General features: G+C 42.2%; 1 protein-coding gene and 1 long non-coding RNA gene across 10 annotated transcripts in view; one reads left to right on the forward strand and one right to left on the reverse strand.

Annotated features, from left to right (window-relative positions):
• Positions 1 to 472: 472 nt before the first annotated feature.
• Positions 473 to 17,004, reverse strand: part of CARMIL1 (capping protein regulator and myosin 1 linker 1) — a 326,341-nt gene continuing 309,809 nt past the window's right edge. For 3 of the 9 annotated variants that reach the window (XM_067006574.1, XM_059077573.2, XM_067006575.1), the window contains 5 exons: positions 13,282 to 13,363; positions 11,352 to 11,555; positions 9,743 to 9,883; positions 7,143 to 7,292; positions 473 to 755 (listed from right to left, as the gene is read on the reverse strand). In XM_067006574.1, coding sequence (XP_066862675.1) covers positions 619 to 755; positions 7,143 to 7,292; positions 9,743 to 9,883; positions 11,352 to 11,555; positions 13,282 to 13,363 — 714 coding nt within the window. In that variant the 3' untranslated portion in view covers positions 473 to 618. Of the gene's footprint in view, positions 756 to 7,142; positions 7,293 to 7,627; positions 7,653 to 9,742; positions 9,884 to 11,351; positions 11,556 to 13,281; positions 13,364 to 17,004 lie in introns of those variants that run through there. The other 6 variants (XM_067006576.1, XM_059077575.2, XM_067006577.1 and 3 more) reach the window with 5 other exon arrangements.
• LOC136792023 (uncharacterized) lies at positions 661 to 16,791 on the forward strand. The gene is made up of 5 exons (XR_010835129.1): positions 661 to 827; positions 1,320 to 1,498; positions 2,976 to 3,051; positions 15,594 to 15,840; positions 16,700 to 16,791. It is a non-coding gene; the product is annotated as an uncharacterized lncRNA (long non-coding RNA).

A 17,004-nucleotide genomic window follows, 5' to 3' on the forward strand; every position in this document is an offset into this window, starting at 1 on the left:
TCGGTTCTTAACTTGCTTGTGGATGGTATCACAAAGGTCACCAGACCAAGTTTAAATGTACAATTCCACATCGGGAAGGAAGAAGTTCCCCATGGGAGAATGCAAAAACCATACCCAAGATCTAATATATATAATTTATACAAATTATTAGTGTGCTCTGTTAATATAATTACAGTGTGTAATTGCATACATCAAGAATAAATTGCTCTATCAAGTCAAGTGCAGATTTGACACAGGTATGTGCAGCAGTACCCCAGGGTCAGCTGGATGGTATTACTTGTGAGTGTGTGTCCAGTTACTTTGTTTACCTCCCAAAACTCATCTTACAGGGCAAACTGTAGCTGCCTCAGAGAAATTCAAGTAGGGCCCATGGGATAATTGCTGGCATTCACTGAAGGCATATGAAGGAATGCATAGAAATCAAATGCTAAGGGTTGGGAGAAGATCAGACATGTGCTTTGATTACTGAGAGATGGATCTGTTTCAGTTTTGGTGGGGGCGGGGTGGGAAGGACAAAGGAAAAAGCACCAAGAGAAGATGCTTAGGAAGTAGGAAGAGGTGTTGCCCTGACGGCCAGCAAACGCACCCCGCATGGTAAGACTTCTACATGGGTGACCATTACACAAAAATAAACTCTTTTTCTGCCTCTTCCCCAGAGTCACTGGATTTGCTGCCTTGCTGGCCATCTTTACTGGAGGACCACTGCTTTTGCTCTTGACACTCCTGGGCCTGCTGGCCCCAGCTTCTCCTGGACACTGAAACAGAAAGGAAAGGAAGTCATTACAGTTGATGAACAAGAAGATGCCAGTGGCCTGAGCAGTAATGGGGTGAGATGCAGGGGCCCTGAAGAGTGGGAGGGTTCGGGATGAACTTGCTCAAAAACAACTTGCCAAGTACATTTGAAGACTCTAGACAGAAATTAAAAACAAACCAACAAAACAGAAAACAAAAACCCCAGTCTATGAGACGGTGAGCCTCTCACAGATGTGGTTGCCCGTCTGAGGGCAAGGACCCCGGGAGGTGAGGGGGTGTGTGGGAGTGAAGGGAGAGGCCAGGAAGGAGGAGCACTGAAGCCACTCTGCCCCAGGTGCCCTCCTCAGTCATAGCTGCCCCCTCATGCAGCACAGAGCACAGGAAACAGAGCCCTGAGGTGGACCATTGAGGGTTGGCCGTACCTGCTTCAGGGACGGGATATAAGCAGAGGCCCCAGTAATCCTTGTCAGGGTTTTCTATGTCTTAGAAAACCTCAGTTTCACTCATTAGGAAATGAATAAAGTCTTGTAGAAATGAATTAATACTGCCTATATTCAATCCTCTAGGAACCAGCCTCCAGGTAAAAGAACTGCCATTTTTGTTGCCTGTTCTGATCACATATAAATATGAAGGATCTGCTGTGTCTCTACAAAGCAATGATGAGAGGATAATCACCGGACTAAGCCTTTGTGATGTGTCCTGCCAGGCGCTCTGTTTTATCATTGCTACTCTTCACAGCTACGGGGTAGGTTCCATAAAACTTGGAATCGGGATTTAAACCAAATCTTTCTCCAAAGCCCATGTTCTTTCCCACTAGATCATAGCTTCACTGCTACTATACCTTGGGAAAGGTTCAGAAGCCACACTTCAGCGTGACTGTTAAGGGTTATTAAATCTTACTCACCAAGTCTATTGTAGAGACACCACTTAAGCTAAAAATACCAAACCCATGCACTTTGTGTGGCTTGAAAGAATACAGCTACCTCACTACTCAGAAGTTTAAATGATCCAACCAGGAACATAGTCCTGGAAAAGCAAGAGGATTCATTTGATGCTTCTTATCATTTGGATGTTAGCATTATGCTAAAAAACTCATCTTGGCTACTTAAATGTTTACTCTGCTAAAGAATGGTGTTTCAGGAAGTGAAAGCTCATGAAACCTAATAGTCAAAATGCAAACATAATAAAGTACTTCTCCTGCCACTCCTGCTGTCAGGGCCAGATTCTGACCTTTAGACAATAAAAATTTAAGTTTAGTTAATTACATTAAATTGAAATTACTCAATTCTGAAAAGGATAAACTTTCAAATCTCACCATACAAGTAAGTAATTTTTAAAAATTTTTTGACTTCTTTTTACCCAACAGCTTTGAGCAAATTCTCAGATGGAGGGGAAAAGCAATGAATAAATGTTATATATTGATTTTTATTTTTTAGCTTGAATTGGATAAAAAAATTAAATGTGTTTGGTCCTTTGAAAGTTGTTAACAAGCCAGGTTTTGGAAAAGTAAATAATTTTCTATAAATAGTTTGCCCTTTATCACAAAGCCAATTTGATAGTATTCAATAATATTCAAAGTATTTAAGTTCTCAACTTGTGTGTGTATTATGAACAGGAGTTAATAGAGAAAATTTATAATATTTTCATCTTGAAATACTGTGCAATAAATAATCTAACCTCAAAGTAGAGCATTACTAGTGAAACTGCTAGGAAATTTTATTCATTCATTTTAAAACTAAAATAAGTATTACTCAAAAATTTCCAACACTACAAGCTCTAAGGAAAAAATAAGTATGGTGATACATTATTGCTCATTTGTCTTCAGAGCAAACATATTAGCTTTTTTTCTTAGATTAAAACTTTTCATCCTTCCCAATATTTTAGGCTTCCTCGAAATCCCAGGTCTAGGGCTTCCCTGGTGGCGCAGTGGTTGAGAGTCCGCCTGCCGATGCAGGGGACACGGGTTCGTGCCCCGGTCTGGGAGGATCCCACGTGCTGCGGAGCAGCTGGGCCCGTGAGCCATGGCCGCTGAGCCTGCGCGTCTGGAGCCTGTGCTCCGCAATGGGAGAGGCCACAGCAGTGAAAGGCCCACATACCGCAAAAAAACCAAAAAACAAAACAAAAAAAAGAAATCCCAGGTCTAATCGATGTAACATGATATGACATCAGATTACTCTCTAAAAATGGAGAAGTTGATGCAATCAAATATGTTTCTGTCACAGATTAAAAACTGAGAACCCTGGACCAGGACTAAGCGAAACTGAGAGAAATCCAACACAGGAATCTTCCCTGCAAAAAGTAAGACTGTCCTTTAGTCTCCATCCAAGTGACACTAGTTTTTGAGTCCTCCAGGGATGGGGGGTGGGCAGGGGGCAAGTTAACAGGATGGTTTCTGAGTTGGTACCAGTCATGAAAGCAAAAATTTTAATTTGTCCGACATAGTCACTGAGAGGAATAATAACATGCTCTTTCTGGGGGGCTGTCAAAGCAGTTCACTAGGATAGTGCGATTATCTAAAAATTTATTCTAAAAATATTCACTGTCATTGATTTAACTCTACCAATTGTGAATGTGACAATGAGTCTAGTACCAGGCTGACATTTTCTTTGTATCATAGGTAGGCACCTTTCTTGGATAGGAAAACTGAGGCATGGTGAGATCAAGGAACTAGTTGCACAACTAACTCTGAGTTTGGAAGCCAAACCACTCAGTATTAGTCCAGATCACTAGTGCAAACAACTTTGTAGGGGGAATGTTCTTTGTCAAGTTTGTTTTCCAGCCTTTAGGCAGCATTATTTGATTGCATGTGATTAGGATGTTAATTACAATTATATTGAAGTAGGTTCAATATTTCTGAATTTAGACTCTTTTTACTAATTCAGAAGAATCTTAGGCAGCCTGCTTTAATGTGTGAATTCTTACATTAAAGAAATGTAGTAAAACAATCTAATTTTTTTATACTGTATAAAGTCAAGCATTAAAGTGCTAGAGCATCTCTATATATGTGTCTATACACATATTCATTACCATTCCAGGTACCATTAAAATTATAAAAGATACTTAAGTAAACAGGCAATTTATTCAACACAGACACTCCATGTACATTCACATCCTGTCTACAGTGGCAATAACTGGCCCAGAGAGGCTCAAATGTGAAATCTGTCATTCTTGAAGATGATCTGATTTTGCATATATATATATATATATATATATATATATATATGCAAATACATACATATGCTAATTTTAAAGCTTCTGAAATGTGCATATAAATTCAGAATTAGAGATTCATATAAAAATTTGAACTTTTATTTTAAGCTCCACTGACCTCCATATTTCCCAGGAGAAAACATTATGATGACCTTAAAATAATATTCATAGTTGGCCCTGGTTTTTTAATACTTTCTGGCAAGGGCCCAAAGTGCCAACCAACCATTAAATTTCTTTTGAAGAATTCACGTAGGGGTAGTAGAACCCAGATCTGGTGAAAAATGGGGAACAGAGCACTGGCTTACAATAAGCCACAGCCAAATATTTGTTGGCTATAGGTTGAATTATGGAAGAAGCAAGTGATATATATAAAAGGAATCTCACAATAAGATGGCCTGTATAAATAGGATACATTACAATGTATACAAAGCCAAAACCAACTATTTTCTTCAAGAAAATAGGACATAATCTAATGAAAACATCACAGCTTATGATTAAACAGAGAGGAAATGATATGAAATTCATATCACTTGATGCAGTTACAAGTACTTCCAGGAAAAAAGAAAGTAAGCATTTTAGCTGTCACATCAATATTAAAATAGCCACACAATTAAAACATAATAATCATGATAAAAATAGGTAGCATGCTTTGAGAACAATAGCTTCTGTTTCACGGATACATGATTTAGGAAAATAAGAAAGCTCTTTTAGCATAAACAAAGCTGTTCTTAAAACATTTAAAGAAAAGTACACACCGTGGTTTAATAGAATTGCTCTGCTGAATGCTATTTGTTAACCAGGAAACTATTCAGAAAGACTGCTATGCAGTTCTCAGGGGTAAAGACAAGTGCTGGGAATAGGCACTAACAAAACAGGATTAAAATATTATACATAAAATTACTTTAATTGAAGCTCCTGTAAAAATTACATTTTTGGTTTCCTGTCCATAGTTCAAGAAATCAAGGCAGCAAAGCAAATCAAGATGGTCCTATTTAATTCCATCAAAATTTGATGCAGCCCATCACAATGAGAATTTTAAGCAGAAGAGGTCATGAAAACATCAGAGAGACACAGAATTTCTTGCCTTTCTAGGATCTGGCTTATCTCTGGCTTCATCTTATTTTTACTCTAACTCAAAGCCTCACTGGCTAATCCATGTGGTACTGGCAGGCGGGCTCCTCCTCTGTGTGTTGTATAAAGTGCTCTAGTGGCCTCTTGAAGAAGGAACATTACTTTGCATCAAGGGTGCTTTGTTACTAACAAGTGATATAAGTCAACTGATGCAATAGTTCAAATGTAAATTCCAAAATCTAGAAACATCTATGTAACCTTGGGTGTTCTTATCAAACGAGGCACTATATAGAGATAGAGCTTCTGATTTAATATACTCTAAGAATTAATTCTCTCTCTTCAGAAAACAAGTGTCCTAGGTGTTCAGTTATGTAATTTTTCTGTGACTTGAAGACAACAGATTTTCTTAGAAAATCTCTTGCAGGGAAAAGAGTTACTGTAATCGTGTGTCTATGAACACACCTACCACAAAGGAAGTACTTTAAAAGTGAAGGACCAAGTTGGTTGGTTTTCTCTAGGGCAAGCGCTACTCGGCCCAAACAGAATGTTCCATGCGGATCTACAGACTACGGACTTCGCTTTATGTGGTGGGCATGTCCTTAACTCCACCCTGTCATGTGGCTAGTGTGTGCCAGGCCACCAGGCAAGTCAGAGTACACGGCTCATCCAACGGTACTGGCCAAGAAGGCTGATTCCAAATGCTGTTGCTCGTGGCGGGGCTGGTAGATGTTTTCTTTGTTGTTTTTGTGTTTAAATCTGTCGAGGAAAGTCCTCAAAGACAATAGTTCCTACTTGAGAAATCATAACTCACTGGGCTACTAAGCTCTAAGGTGGTAGAGGTTTACCATCAATAATCAAGTGCTAAAGTTTGAGAACTGTTTAGCCTTTTAAAATAAAGGGAAATTATCCCTATTATAAGGTCACTTCCAGTGCCCTGCCCTCTTGAGGGGTTATGGCTAGACTGCGGGGCTGTGGGCACTTTATCCCTGGAGCCAAGACACTCATATGTTAACCTCTGATAAAGTTGTACAGAAAGAAAAAAAAGCCTTTTTCTAGGGGAAAAAGTCCCTTAAGGAAATTTCTCATACCAGAATACTTTATATTCTTTTTCTTTTATGATACTAAAATTTCCTTTAAAAGACTTTTCAAGTCATATTTATAAAAAGTTATTAACCAGGGGGATGATGAATAGTCATAGAAAAGCCATTTCCTCTCTGAATCAGCAGTGCTTGTTCTAAAATTTCCTATTGGAGACGAAAACTGATTTAAAATGTCTCCTGGGGCTTCCCTGCTGGCGCAGTGGTTGATGCAGGGGACGCGGGTTCGTGTCCCGGTCTGGGACGATCCCACATGCCGCGGAGCGGCTGGGCCCGTGAGCCATGGCCGCTGAGCCTGCGCGTCCGGAGCCTGTGCTCCGCAACGGGAGAGGCCACAACGGTGAGAGGCCCGCGTACCGGGAAAAAAAAAAAAAAAAATCTGTCTCCTTTTTCTCTCCTGGGACTGTCCTCACCTGAAAATAACTTTACAGAATTTACTGCAGTGTCAAATGGCAGACAGAAGTCATTGAGTAACTGCTGTAAAAGAGCATAAGTTGTTCCTAGAGGTTGAAAAGTTAATTGGTACTTTTCCTTTCTTACTAAAGGGTCACAAAATGTCCGCTAAAAGATCACGTGCATCCTTCCCTAAACGAGTGTAAGGTAAGGTGTTAGACCAACTTTCTCTAAAGGATAAACTGTGCTACTCTAAGAATTTCTGACCCCATCCCAGTTGAAATCTAAGAGAAGAGTAAAGAGAGAAAGGGAGAGAATAGGAGACATGACCCTGAATATAAAGATAAACCTCCACGATCACAGAAATTTGAAAGGACAAGTCACCATACTCCAAAGTAACTTGATCCTCCTCATAAGAATTTCTAAATTTAGATTTTTAAGTCAATACTTTTTGCCCCCAATGGAAGGACCATCCTGTTGCCATTTAGAAAAAAAAACCAGTTTATGAATAATCCCTGACCCAGTCCCAGGACAGAAGTTACTCAATTAAAGTTTGTTTTTGTTAGTGCCAGTTCATAAGCTTTGGGACAGTGAGGGATGATAATTGAAGACTCTAACCATTTGTTGGCTGTGACTTCCTGTGCCCAATTGCATTCACTTCCTCTTCTGCAATGGTGGAGTACAGTTTTGAAGGTCTTTTCCCTCTACTGGAAGGCTTGCCACTGTCATGATCTGAATGCCTTTTGTAATAATCTCCTCTTTGCACTACTGAGGAAAAGGGATTCATTTTACCCTTTGTAGTAGCAAATAACATCATGTTGACATTAATATTAAAAAATATTAATATATAAAACTTAAATATCAGCTTACCCACCCCACTTAAGATTCAAGGAACCTCCAGTGTTGGTCCTGAACAGATATACCGTTATCTACAGAATTCAACAGCCAACATTATGGAAATGTCGTGCAAAATGAGGTGAGCGCTGAGCCTGCCCCCAAAAGATACTAATAAAAAGGCCCCCACGTTACCATTTCGATTCCAAGATGGATTAACGAAAGTCACATTCACTATGGAATAATCCAGAAGAATCACAGCCATTTACCTGTTTCAGAAATGAGTTGGGCACGCTAGTCCAAAGGAAGGCACAGAACAAGGAAATGAAGTAACCAGCATGAATAATGTACAAGAAAATAGGAATGAGCACAGCAGGAACATTTTTCTAAAGAAAAAGAGAGGGCTCACAAGCGGCTCTCCTTCCTGGGCCAGCTTAGTGGACAAGCTGAAAAATAAACTGAAGTCAAAATATTACCACCTCAGACACTTACAAACCGTGCTCAGACCTCACATAGGTTTTCAGTCCAATTTCAGTATCAAGAGACACCATCAGAATGATCTCGGTGATTAACTTATCCTGGATGGCAGAGGAGAAAGCAATGGTTTCCCCAGCTCTACAGTCTTTAGCTGGAAAGATGGGGTCACAAACCATCCACGGTATTTGCTGCTGGGGGGAGTGAGGAAGGGAATCAAACATCTATCCCTGAAGCTATGAAATGTTTGTTTGAGAAGCAACTCACTCATTCCTAAGTTCCTGGGGAAAGAACACCTGAATTTTTCAAAGCAGCAATGGGCACATGAGCAGCATCCAGTATTTCACCCACCTCGTTAACTAGAGGCTCCATGGTACGTGCTGTTACTCACGAGGCAAGCAATTATTTCTTGTTCAACCTTCTCCCCCTTTCTTTTTAATCCTTCCATATTTCCAATGGCTTTTTGATGAGATGAGCATTCCTACTTACCCCTACCACCCCTCCATGCCTCCCCATTTCTCTCCAACAAAATTCTCTCAGGCATTTTCAAAGCTTCCTTATAAGTAAAGATGCAAAGTCAGCATGTGCAGAAAGAAGGGCAAATGAGGGGTGGGGCTGTGTGGTGTGACACTCGCTGGCTCCAGTCTCTCTGACCTGTGGCACCACCAAAGTTTCCTCTTCCTACACCAAGACTTCCAAAGGCCTTGGCTGTAGTACCAAGCCCTGTATTTATTGATTACCCCGTGTGAAATGACTATAGGCGTCAACCATTGTTCATGGCTTTAGTTTCTCTGACAGAAGTGGTTTGTCAGCTTTGGTCGAAAAACCCCACCTTTTAAAATTTGTAGCCAATAGGTGAGTGAAGCTTGTACCCACCAAGTAAATCTGCAGAGTGGAGATGGGAAAGCAGGCTGTGTTATTTTTAATTCGTCTCCCAATTAACAAAGACAGTACTCACAAACACTTTCTATTAACTTCAACCCAAGACCATCATGAATAAAAGAAAATGGCCCAAGGGAGGAAGATGTCAGAGCGGTCAAAATTCTAAAGCATCAAACAATAAAATAAAACCAAGCAACTCCAAACCACACTGAGAGCTATCTGGACATGGGTGACGATGGCGCTAGAATTTCTTTATAGGTGGGGCCTAGAGATGGCAGTTACGTTACACTTTACGAAGGACAGGACCCCAAAGGCAACTGTGCATTGAACAGAATGGGAGGAGTGGGGGAAAGACCTGGTGGGGTGCGGAAGACACCCCAAACACACCTCGCCTCCACTGATAACCGACATTTGATCTGACTCCGGGAGATGAGATTCAAGTCCCAGGACTACCTTGTTCTGCTCCCACCTCAGCAAATTAGAAGGAACACACTGGTGCCATGATGCCCTGAGAGCGTCCAGGCAGATGACACACTTCTAAGAATGAGGGCCATCTGACCTCACAACTGAGCGAGCTAACAAGCCACAGGGTCTCCCAGGCCTGTGTGGGCTGCTCCTGAACCATAGCAACGGTGACTGACAGACCACCAGGGGGAGCTCTTCTGAGCAATGATGGGACCTAGAAACCTGCAGGCGGCATCAAACGAGTCACAAAACAATGTGTGTGCACTTCTAATACACTGGCAGTCAGTTCAGGAGCATCTAGAGATTATTATTACAAAGATCTTTGGGCTGAGTGTCTCCATTACGATTTTATAACCTGTTTATGGTCCTTCTTTAAGACCCAGTGTCACCAACAACGTTGAATTAAGTTTCTGAACAAAGAACTGCACTGGTTCCAAAATTTAATCCAAGGGACGCTGAGCTGACCGAAAAACTCCAGGATACAAGTTGAGTCCAAGATTAATTCCTTCCCCTTGAAATGACTCTCCCTGGGGAGAGGCTCACTCAGAGAAGAAATGTCTTACCTTCCCGGGAAAACGTCCTGGGACTGGGCTGTGGGCTGCCCTGGCTCTCTCTCTCCTTGTCCGAAGGAACCTTTTTCAGGAGAGGTGGAAGAAGAGCGACTTTAGGGGAATCCGGGCTGGATGGAGAGTCTGGGATGTCCTCTATGGAGACACAAAGACATGAATCAACCTGTCCCACAAACTGGATTCCTAAAGCATAAGCTGGGTTAATCTTTAAAAACAAATGACTAATAATCTTTTAAAAAGCAGCAGAGAATTTTTCTGGCCAAAAACTAGCTTCATAGCTCAGTGAAGTAACAAACAATAGAGAGAAAAATAATGAAAACTTACGAAGAGTTAAAATCTGCAGATGTGAATCTATCTTGCAGACAGAATTTCAATTTCAGAATTTTAGTGAGCTGGTATTTGAAAATCAGACTGTAAGTGAACTAAATACTCCCTCTGCCTCAAACACAAAGGCTATTTGATTTTCTTAAAATACGTGATCGTTATAACCCATTGCCTTTACCTGTTGTCAAATCCAGTCAAGTGGTCACCATATGTATATCACATATATTTGCACTTTCAGGAGTGGAGGTGCATGTACCTACACACACATACTGAGATCAGTAAGAATAACTTAGAGTCATGGACTTTGAGAACCAGAAAGGGCTGTGGTGAGCACTGTACAACTGGAGAGATTGAATGACCTACTAAGCTAAAAAGATGGCAAAATAGGGCTTCCCTGGTGGCGCAGTGGTTGAGAGTCTGCCTGCCGATGCAGGGGACACGGGTTCGTGCCCCGGTCCGGGAAGATCCCACGTGCCACGGAGCAGCTGGGCCCATGGCTGCTGGTCCTGCACGTCCGGAGCCTGTGCTCCGCAACGGGAGAGGCCACAGCAGTGAGAGGCCCGCATACCGCAAAAAAAAAAAAAAAAAAAAAAAAAAAAAAAAAAAAAAAAAAAAAATATATATATATATATATATATATATATATATATATATATATGGCAAAATAGGTAGGATTAGAACTCTCGTCTCTTAATTCTAAAGGCTGTCCTGTTTCAGTCTAATTGAAAGGATTAACTGCCTTGCACTCCTTTCTCTGCTCTAGCACCAGCAAAGTAATTCTCAGTTTGGTGTGTGTGGGGGCCGGGCTGTGGTTTACACAGACAGTGGGGCTGTGTGCCCATGACATGTTATTTACAAAAACAGGCCCATAGTTTGCCAAGCCCTGTTCTAAACGCTAAATATTTCAGAGGATATGGGATTAAAAACACAGCAACTTATGCGTTCCCTATTTGTGGCCCTCATCCTTAAACTGTGGCCTTCTGAAGGGTCGGAGCACCAGGACACAGCTTTCAGAAAGCTACACCGAGCCCTGTCAAGGGGTCAGCACCCCACGAGGCCGCTTTATCCATCCGCCTCCGAGCCGTAGCCCTGAGCGCAAAGACAGTCCCTGAGCGGGTGACCTCAGTGCTGAATGAAGGCACCCTTCGGCCTTTGTCACTCTGGCAGGTTTCTCACGGCCCCTCCCGCACACATGCCCCCTCCACGTTCACCAGCTGCCCCGGAAACCAGCTGTGGAGGTCCGGTCATGGTGTCACTTCCTGACCAGCAAAACCCTTACCAGGCCGCGAGGCGGTTCTCGGTTTCTGCGGGATGGTGGGCCGCACCGACAGGCTGGGTTTGGGGGACTGCAGGAGGGGCTTCGGGCTGGTGGGCCTGCTGGAAAAGCTCCGGGACCTGGAGCCCGCCTCCACCTTGAGCTCTGCTTTGGTGTTCTTTTCTGGTGTTCCCAAACCGAAGCGGTTCTCTGGATGCACTTTAGTCACTTTTAAAATGAAAATGAGTACAGAAAGCACTTTACTGTAAAAATCAAAGGTGAAAGAAACCAGTCTTTTGAAGGCAGAAGTCTGGTGCAAACTGCTATAATGGTTTCTTGTCATTTCTCATCAGATATTTTAATTGAAGTATAGTTGACTTACAATATTATATTAGTTTCATGTGTACAACATAGTGACTCAATACTTTTATAGATTATACTCCATATAACGTTATTATAAAATATTGGCTATATTCCCTGTGCTGTACATTACAGCCCTGTATCTTATTTATCTTGTACCTAGCAGTCTATACCCCTTAATCCCTAATCTTGCCCCTCCTCCCACCCCTCACCCCACTGGTAAGCACTAGTTTGTTTTCTGTATCTGTCATCAAAGATATTTTAGAACAGGAACATGCTATTCTAGCATGTTTTTAGAATCAAAACACGCTAGTGGAAGACAAAAATTCTTGCTAGAAAAGTGGTGAATTTGGTGGTGCTCTTCCGATCACCCTTGACTATTCCAGAGATGACAAGCCTCATATTTAATAGGGTACATGTCCATACGAGCGTATGGGTGGGAGAGCAGGCCTCAATCCATTTGAAGCCATCAGATCTTCCTTAGACCTGGCACAAGGTACAGGTATAACCAACTGCAGGTGCTTCCGTTCTGGAGGACAGTCAGTTAGGTGTCTGGCTGCAGGTGTTGGGAGAGGAGTGCCGTGCTGATGCCCAGAACCTCAAGTCTAGTGAGAACCACTCCAGGAGCATCAGCTCACGCCCCGCCTCCACAGCTTTTGCTGCCTTGATTATCCAGATAAGAGGCAAAAATAAGCCAGATGAATATGAGTTTTGGTCCAACTCTTACCTTATGAAGATGCTAAAGCCAAACACATGAACGTCAAACAGTAAAATGAGGTAATTTCTGCACAATTTACAAGTTACTCTCCAGTTTGCATCTAAAGTCTCTTACTCTCTTTCTGCACCTGAAAAGTCCGAGGGTCAAAGGAAATCGGATATTCAGGAATATTCAAGCTGAAAGAAAAGAGCGTCCCCTCATGTCAGTTAAAAGGGCCTCCTCCCATATACCATGTATGGCCTATTTTTAAAAACATCAGTAAAACAGAAACAGATTCATAGATGCAGAAAACAAGCAGGTGGATTCTAGAGAAGAAATGGGTGGAGGGATGAGTGAAATTAGGCAAGGGAGATTAAGAGGTACAAACTTCCAGGGACAAAATAAATGAGTCACAGGGATGAAATGTACAGCATGGGGAATCCAGTCAGTGATTTTGGTATAACTTTGTACAGTGACAGATGGTACTTGACTTATCATGGTGATCATTTTGTAATAGAAATATCAAATCACGGTGGTGTGCACCTGGAACTAACAACACAGTGTTGTAGGTCAAGTATACTTCCATAATTAATTAATTAAATTTAATTAATTCATCAGCCATGTCCCCTCTCCAAATGCCCACAGTTTAGGAGTTCTTCTCATTGAAGTCTCTTCCCTTTGGGAAACAGGGAAAGGTGCCCTGCCCAGGTGCCAGGCTACTACGGTGGGAGGTGTCGGGCAGGTGAAGGGCTGTGGTCTTTTAGGTGAAAGCTGAGAGCATGTAACACAGAGGCCCATCCTTGCTCTCCATCTTTATTTGCCTTCTGTCATTCACACTTGATGCGTGGAATCAGAACGTGTATTTCTTAAGGGGGTGACGGCAATGGCTTGACTTACCTGCCCCACCTCCATCCAACCGTTCTGTGCTGCTCAAGGCCAGACTGGAAGAATCCTGGGAGATGGCATCATTTCCAAGTTTCTAAAAAATTCAAGTGCCCCGCCCCCAAAGTGCATAGTTTTTTTAAAGTGTAAGAAAAAGAACGAAGCAGATAATAACTGGCAACAAATAATGGCTCCTTAACTCTACTGTCATTACACTGACTGTGTCCAACCTCCCCATCTCCCTGAGGCTCTGCTGCTGGGACCAAACCATGAGAGACACGCTCTGTTCTGTGTTTACAATCAGGGCTCTGGGGTCCAAAGTGCGGCCAGTTCCTCAGGATGCTCCCCATGGACAGATGGGCGGGGCCAGAGGGAGCCAGTGGGCGTAGTGACATCTCCTGTTTTTCTGATTGAACACCTAGGCGGGCTCTGCAGCCCCTGATGCTCCACGTGATGGGGGCACTGATACTCTAATTGTTTCCAGGACCCTCTCCAGATTGTGTTCCACTGATCTAAAAGCAGTGGAAACCTTCCCAACCTCAGTGTACAAAATAGGTAGGAAGGAGCCTGAAATGGGCCGGGTCTTCCTTGCCACTGAGGCAGAAGGCACAAGACACACATCTATAGTTTAGGAGGCAAGTATAAATAGGTCTGAATTAATTACTTTTTAATCTGCAGGTGGGAGGAGTTGATGATGGCAAAGACAAAGATGGTGAGATGGCGAGGGAGGAATCAGCCTCTGCTTTATGGGGCAGGAAGTCCACAAGAGTGTGAGGCATTTAGATACAAAAAAGATATGGGAAAAAAAAAAAAAAAGGCTAGCGTTTGCTCAATGATACCCGAGAACCCTATTGGCGGAGATGACCGGAGGAGATGACCCACATCTGCCTCCCGTCTAAAACAACAAAAACAAGAGGGGCGGGGGGGGGGGGGACCAGGAGGCACGATGATTACTAAGACAGTTTGAGCTTCAGCCTGCCGGTTCCTGCTCAACTCACGCTTCTGACAAACCTAAAAAGCAAATATCTGCTGCCAATTCTGAGCTTTAAATTGTTTCCGATGATACAGGAGAGATGATCTGAAACACAGTTGAGATCTGCCTCGCTACAATCTGCCACAGCCGCGCATCCGGGAGCGCCAGCTGTGTCAGGAGGGAGCGGGGAGCATGGCAGGAGTGCCCAGGAATTTCTCAGCGAGCCTATGTATAGGCTATGAAGTTCCACTTTCACTAGTGGTGGTTACTGAGGTCTCAGAGGAAGTGTGTACACAAGTACCACAGCGAGAACGGCACGTTATTTGACATCATTATGGGAAAGTGACCCCAAGGAAGGGAAGCCCCGTGCCAGGGGCAGCATGTGGAGCCCTCTGAGCCCGGACGCAGGTCCGCAGGGCCAGGGGCTAGCCATGAACTGCCAGTCAAAACCAGCAGGGGGCGCTTTAGGTCGTCCCCGTCCCCCACCACCACCACCCCCGCCTCCAGCAGTCTAGAGGCTGGGCCAAACTGGTCCTCAAATGCAGAGTGCCTGACCTAGACTTTTATAGCTTCTTAAAAGGCAGGGGCGTGGGTATCCAAGCTCAGATAAAAATGATAAAGTGGAGTATTTAAACAGGGCCAAGAATGAAGAGAAGTTAAATTTGTGCCCTGAGCGCCTTACTAAAGGAGGAACTGCCTTTTAGGCTCATGCAAGTGCAGGGCTGGCATCTAAGAGTAAGGACCTCCTTAAATTTTATACCCTGGGTGCCTCATTTGCCTACATTTAAAATCTAATCCTAGGAGTTGTTTTCACTTTTTCCTTCCAGGCTTTCTGAGGTAGTTATAAATCCCCAAAATGATTGTGTGGAATGAGGATGAAATAACCTCATGTCAATTGTCTCTGAGTGCGGGCAGCAGAAAAGATGTGGCCGCTAAGCTTTCAATACCTCTTACTCTCCTTTGTTAATAAATAATAAACACCATACTTTCATTTTCACAGTTCTTTCTGTGAAAATATATGTATCTTTAAAATAAATACTCATATTAAAAGTAAGTAAAGAGAATTACTCCAGAGGAAAGTGAAGGCTATATATATATATATATATATATATACATACACACATATATATTATATATATATATATATATATATATATACATATTTTTTATCATAGTATATTCACTTCTGGTGCTTATGTTGCTAACTTTATAGGGAACACAGTCATGGAATTTTAGGGGAAAATATTCTAAAACTAATTTTCAAAACACGTTCTCATTATTTTCTAGTTCTGACAGAACACCCTTGACTGGTTCCAATTTTAAATACTAAGGATTTTTATTCTTGTTTTAATAGACACTAGATGGTGCTCAAAGATCATCAGTATAAGTCTTGAACAAATTCAACCGTAAGAATTTTGTCACTTGAAGCTTGGAGCCAATTTATCAAATCCAAAGCACCTGGAAGAAAACCCTCCAGCACTTCTCATCTTTCTACCAAAAGGCAGCTATTCATCAATGGAAACAGTGATAAAAATAAACCTCTCATTAGTGAAAACAGCACATTCCTTGTTGTAAGGAAAGTCTATGAAACAGATGAAAAGGTAAACATTTCCTTTTGGGTGTCTGACTCATCAATGATGTGGTCACAGTGTTCAGAATTCTGACCAGTGAGGCCACAACGTGCCTCCCACATTAACAGAGTCTAGTTTTAGCTCCCGAGCTCTTCTCTGTGGGCTAATGAGTGAGTGAGGAGGGATGTGTAGCTAGAAAATTGCTAGATAACGATGGTGCTGGCGGAAGAACTACGGTGAACAGCTGTAAAATCATGCGGGGTGCAGGATTTAATGAAAAAGTAATCAGTTGTTTAGAAGTAATATAAAACAGCCCTGCATGTCCTGGTAAACAGTTAACCATTTACTTTCTGAAAATCAAGGGTTCATTGGGATGAACTATTTTATTCTGATTCAAATAAAAATCGATGTGCAATTTTCCTTTCATTGGAAAAACAAACATAAAAGAGCTCAGGATAGTGCATAGAAACCAAAACCTGGGTTAAACATATTCATCTTAGTGATCACAATAAGGATACAATCCTCAAGTAGCTGCAGGAAAAAATAGAGGTAAAAGGAGAAAAAAAATAAATACACAACTTACATTTTAAAAAGACGTTCAAAAATAAGTAATGCATTAAGTCAGGCTTTGTGGGGACTCAGCAATTTTTAAATGATAAAAAGTGCTTCTTCATAGCAATAGACAACATATCTCAATGGTCAAGTATTCAATTAATTCTAACAGAATACTTTGACTTTTAAACCTGGAATTTAGCAAGGAACTTTCAGGTTTGGAAAAGGGCATAAATTCTGAAATAACTGAAAAATAGACCTCCCTTGATATAACTAGAATCTGGTTTCAATCATTTTATTTGCCTCTGTCAGCTTTCCTATCTCCCATCACCCTCAGGTCTCCATTTGGATTCAACAGTCTTTCCCCAGAGTGGAGCATGTCCCTGGCACAGCTGTCACATGTTTCTATGACACGCACAGGAGCACCTGAGCAGGTAAGACAAGGCCCGTGGACCTTCAGCCACTGCCTGACCTTCCAAGGCTGAGGCTCTCCGGGAGAGCGTGACCCTCATGCCAGCAGGAAAACATGGGAAGACCAGGCCCTCTGGTCTGTGTTCCGGGTTCTTTAGGAAAAAGTCGTTTGGGGATTTTTATTTAACCCACAGGTTAGTTTTCTGTACCTGTCTTGACCATAAAAACCAA

The sequence above is a fragment of the Kogia breviceps genome, chromosome 10 (assembly GCF_026419965.1).
Source record: "Kogia breviceps isolate mKogBre1 chromosome 10, mKogBre1 haplotype 1, whole genome shotgun sequence".
Classification (NCBI taxonomy): Eukaryota; Metazoa; Chordata; class Mammalia; order Artiodactyla; family Physeteridae; genus Kogia; species Kogia breviceps.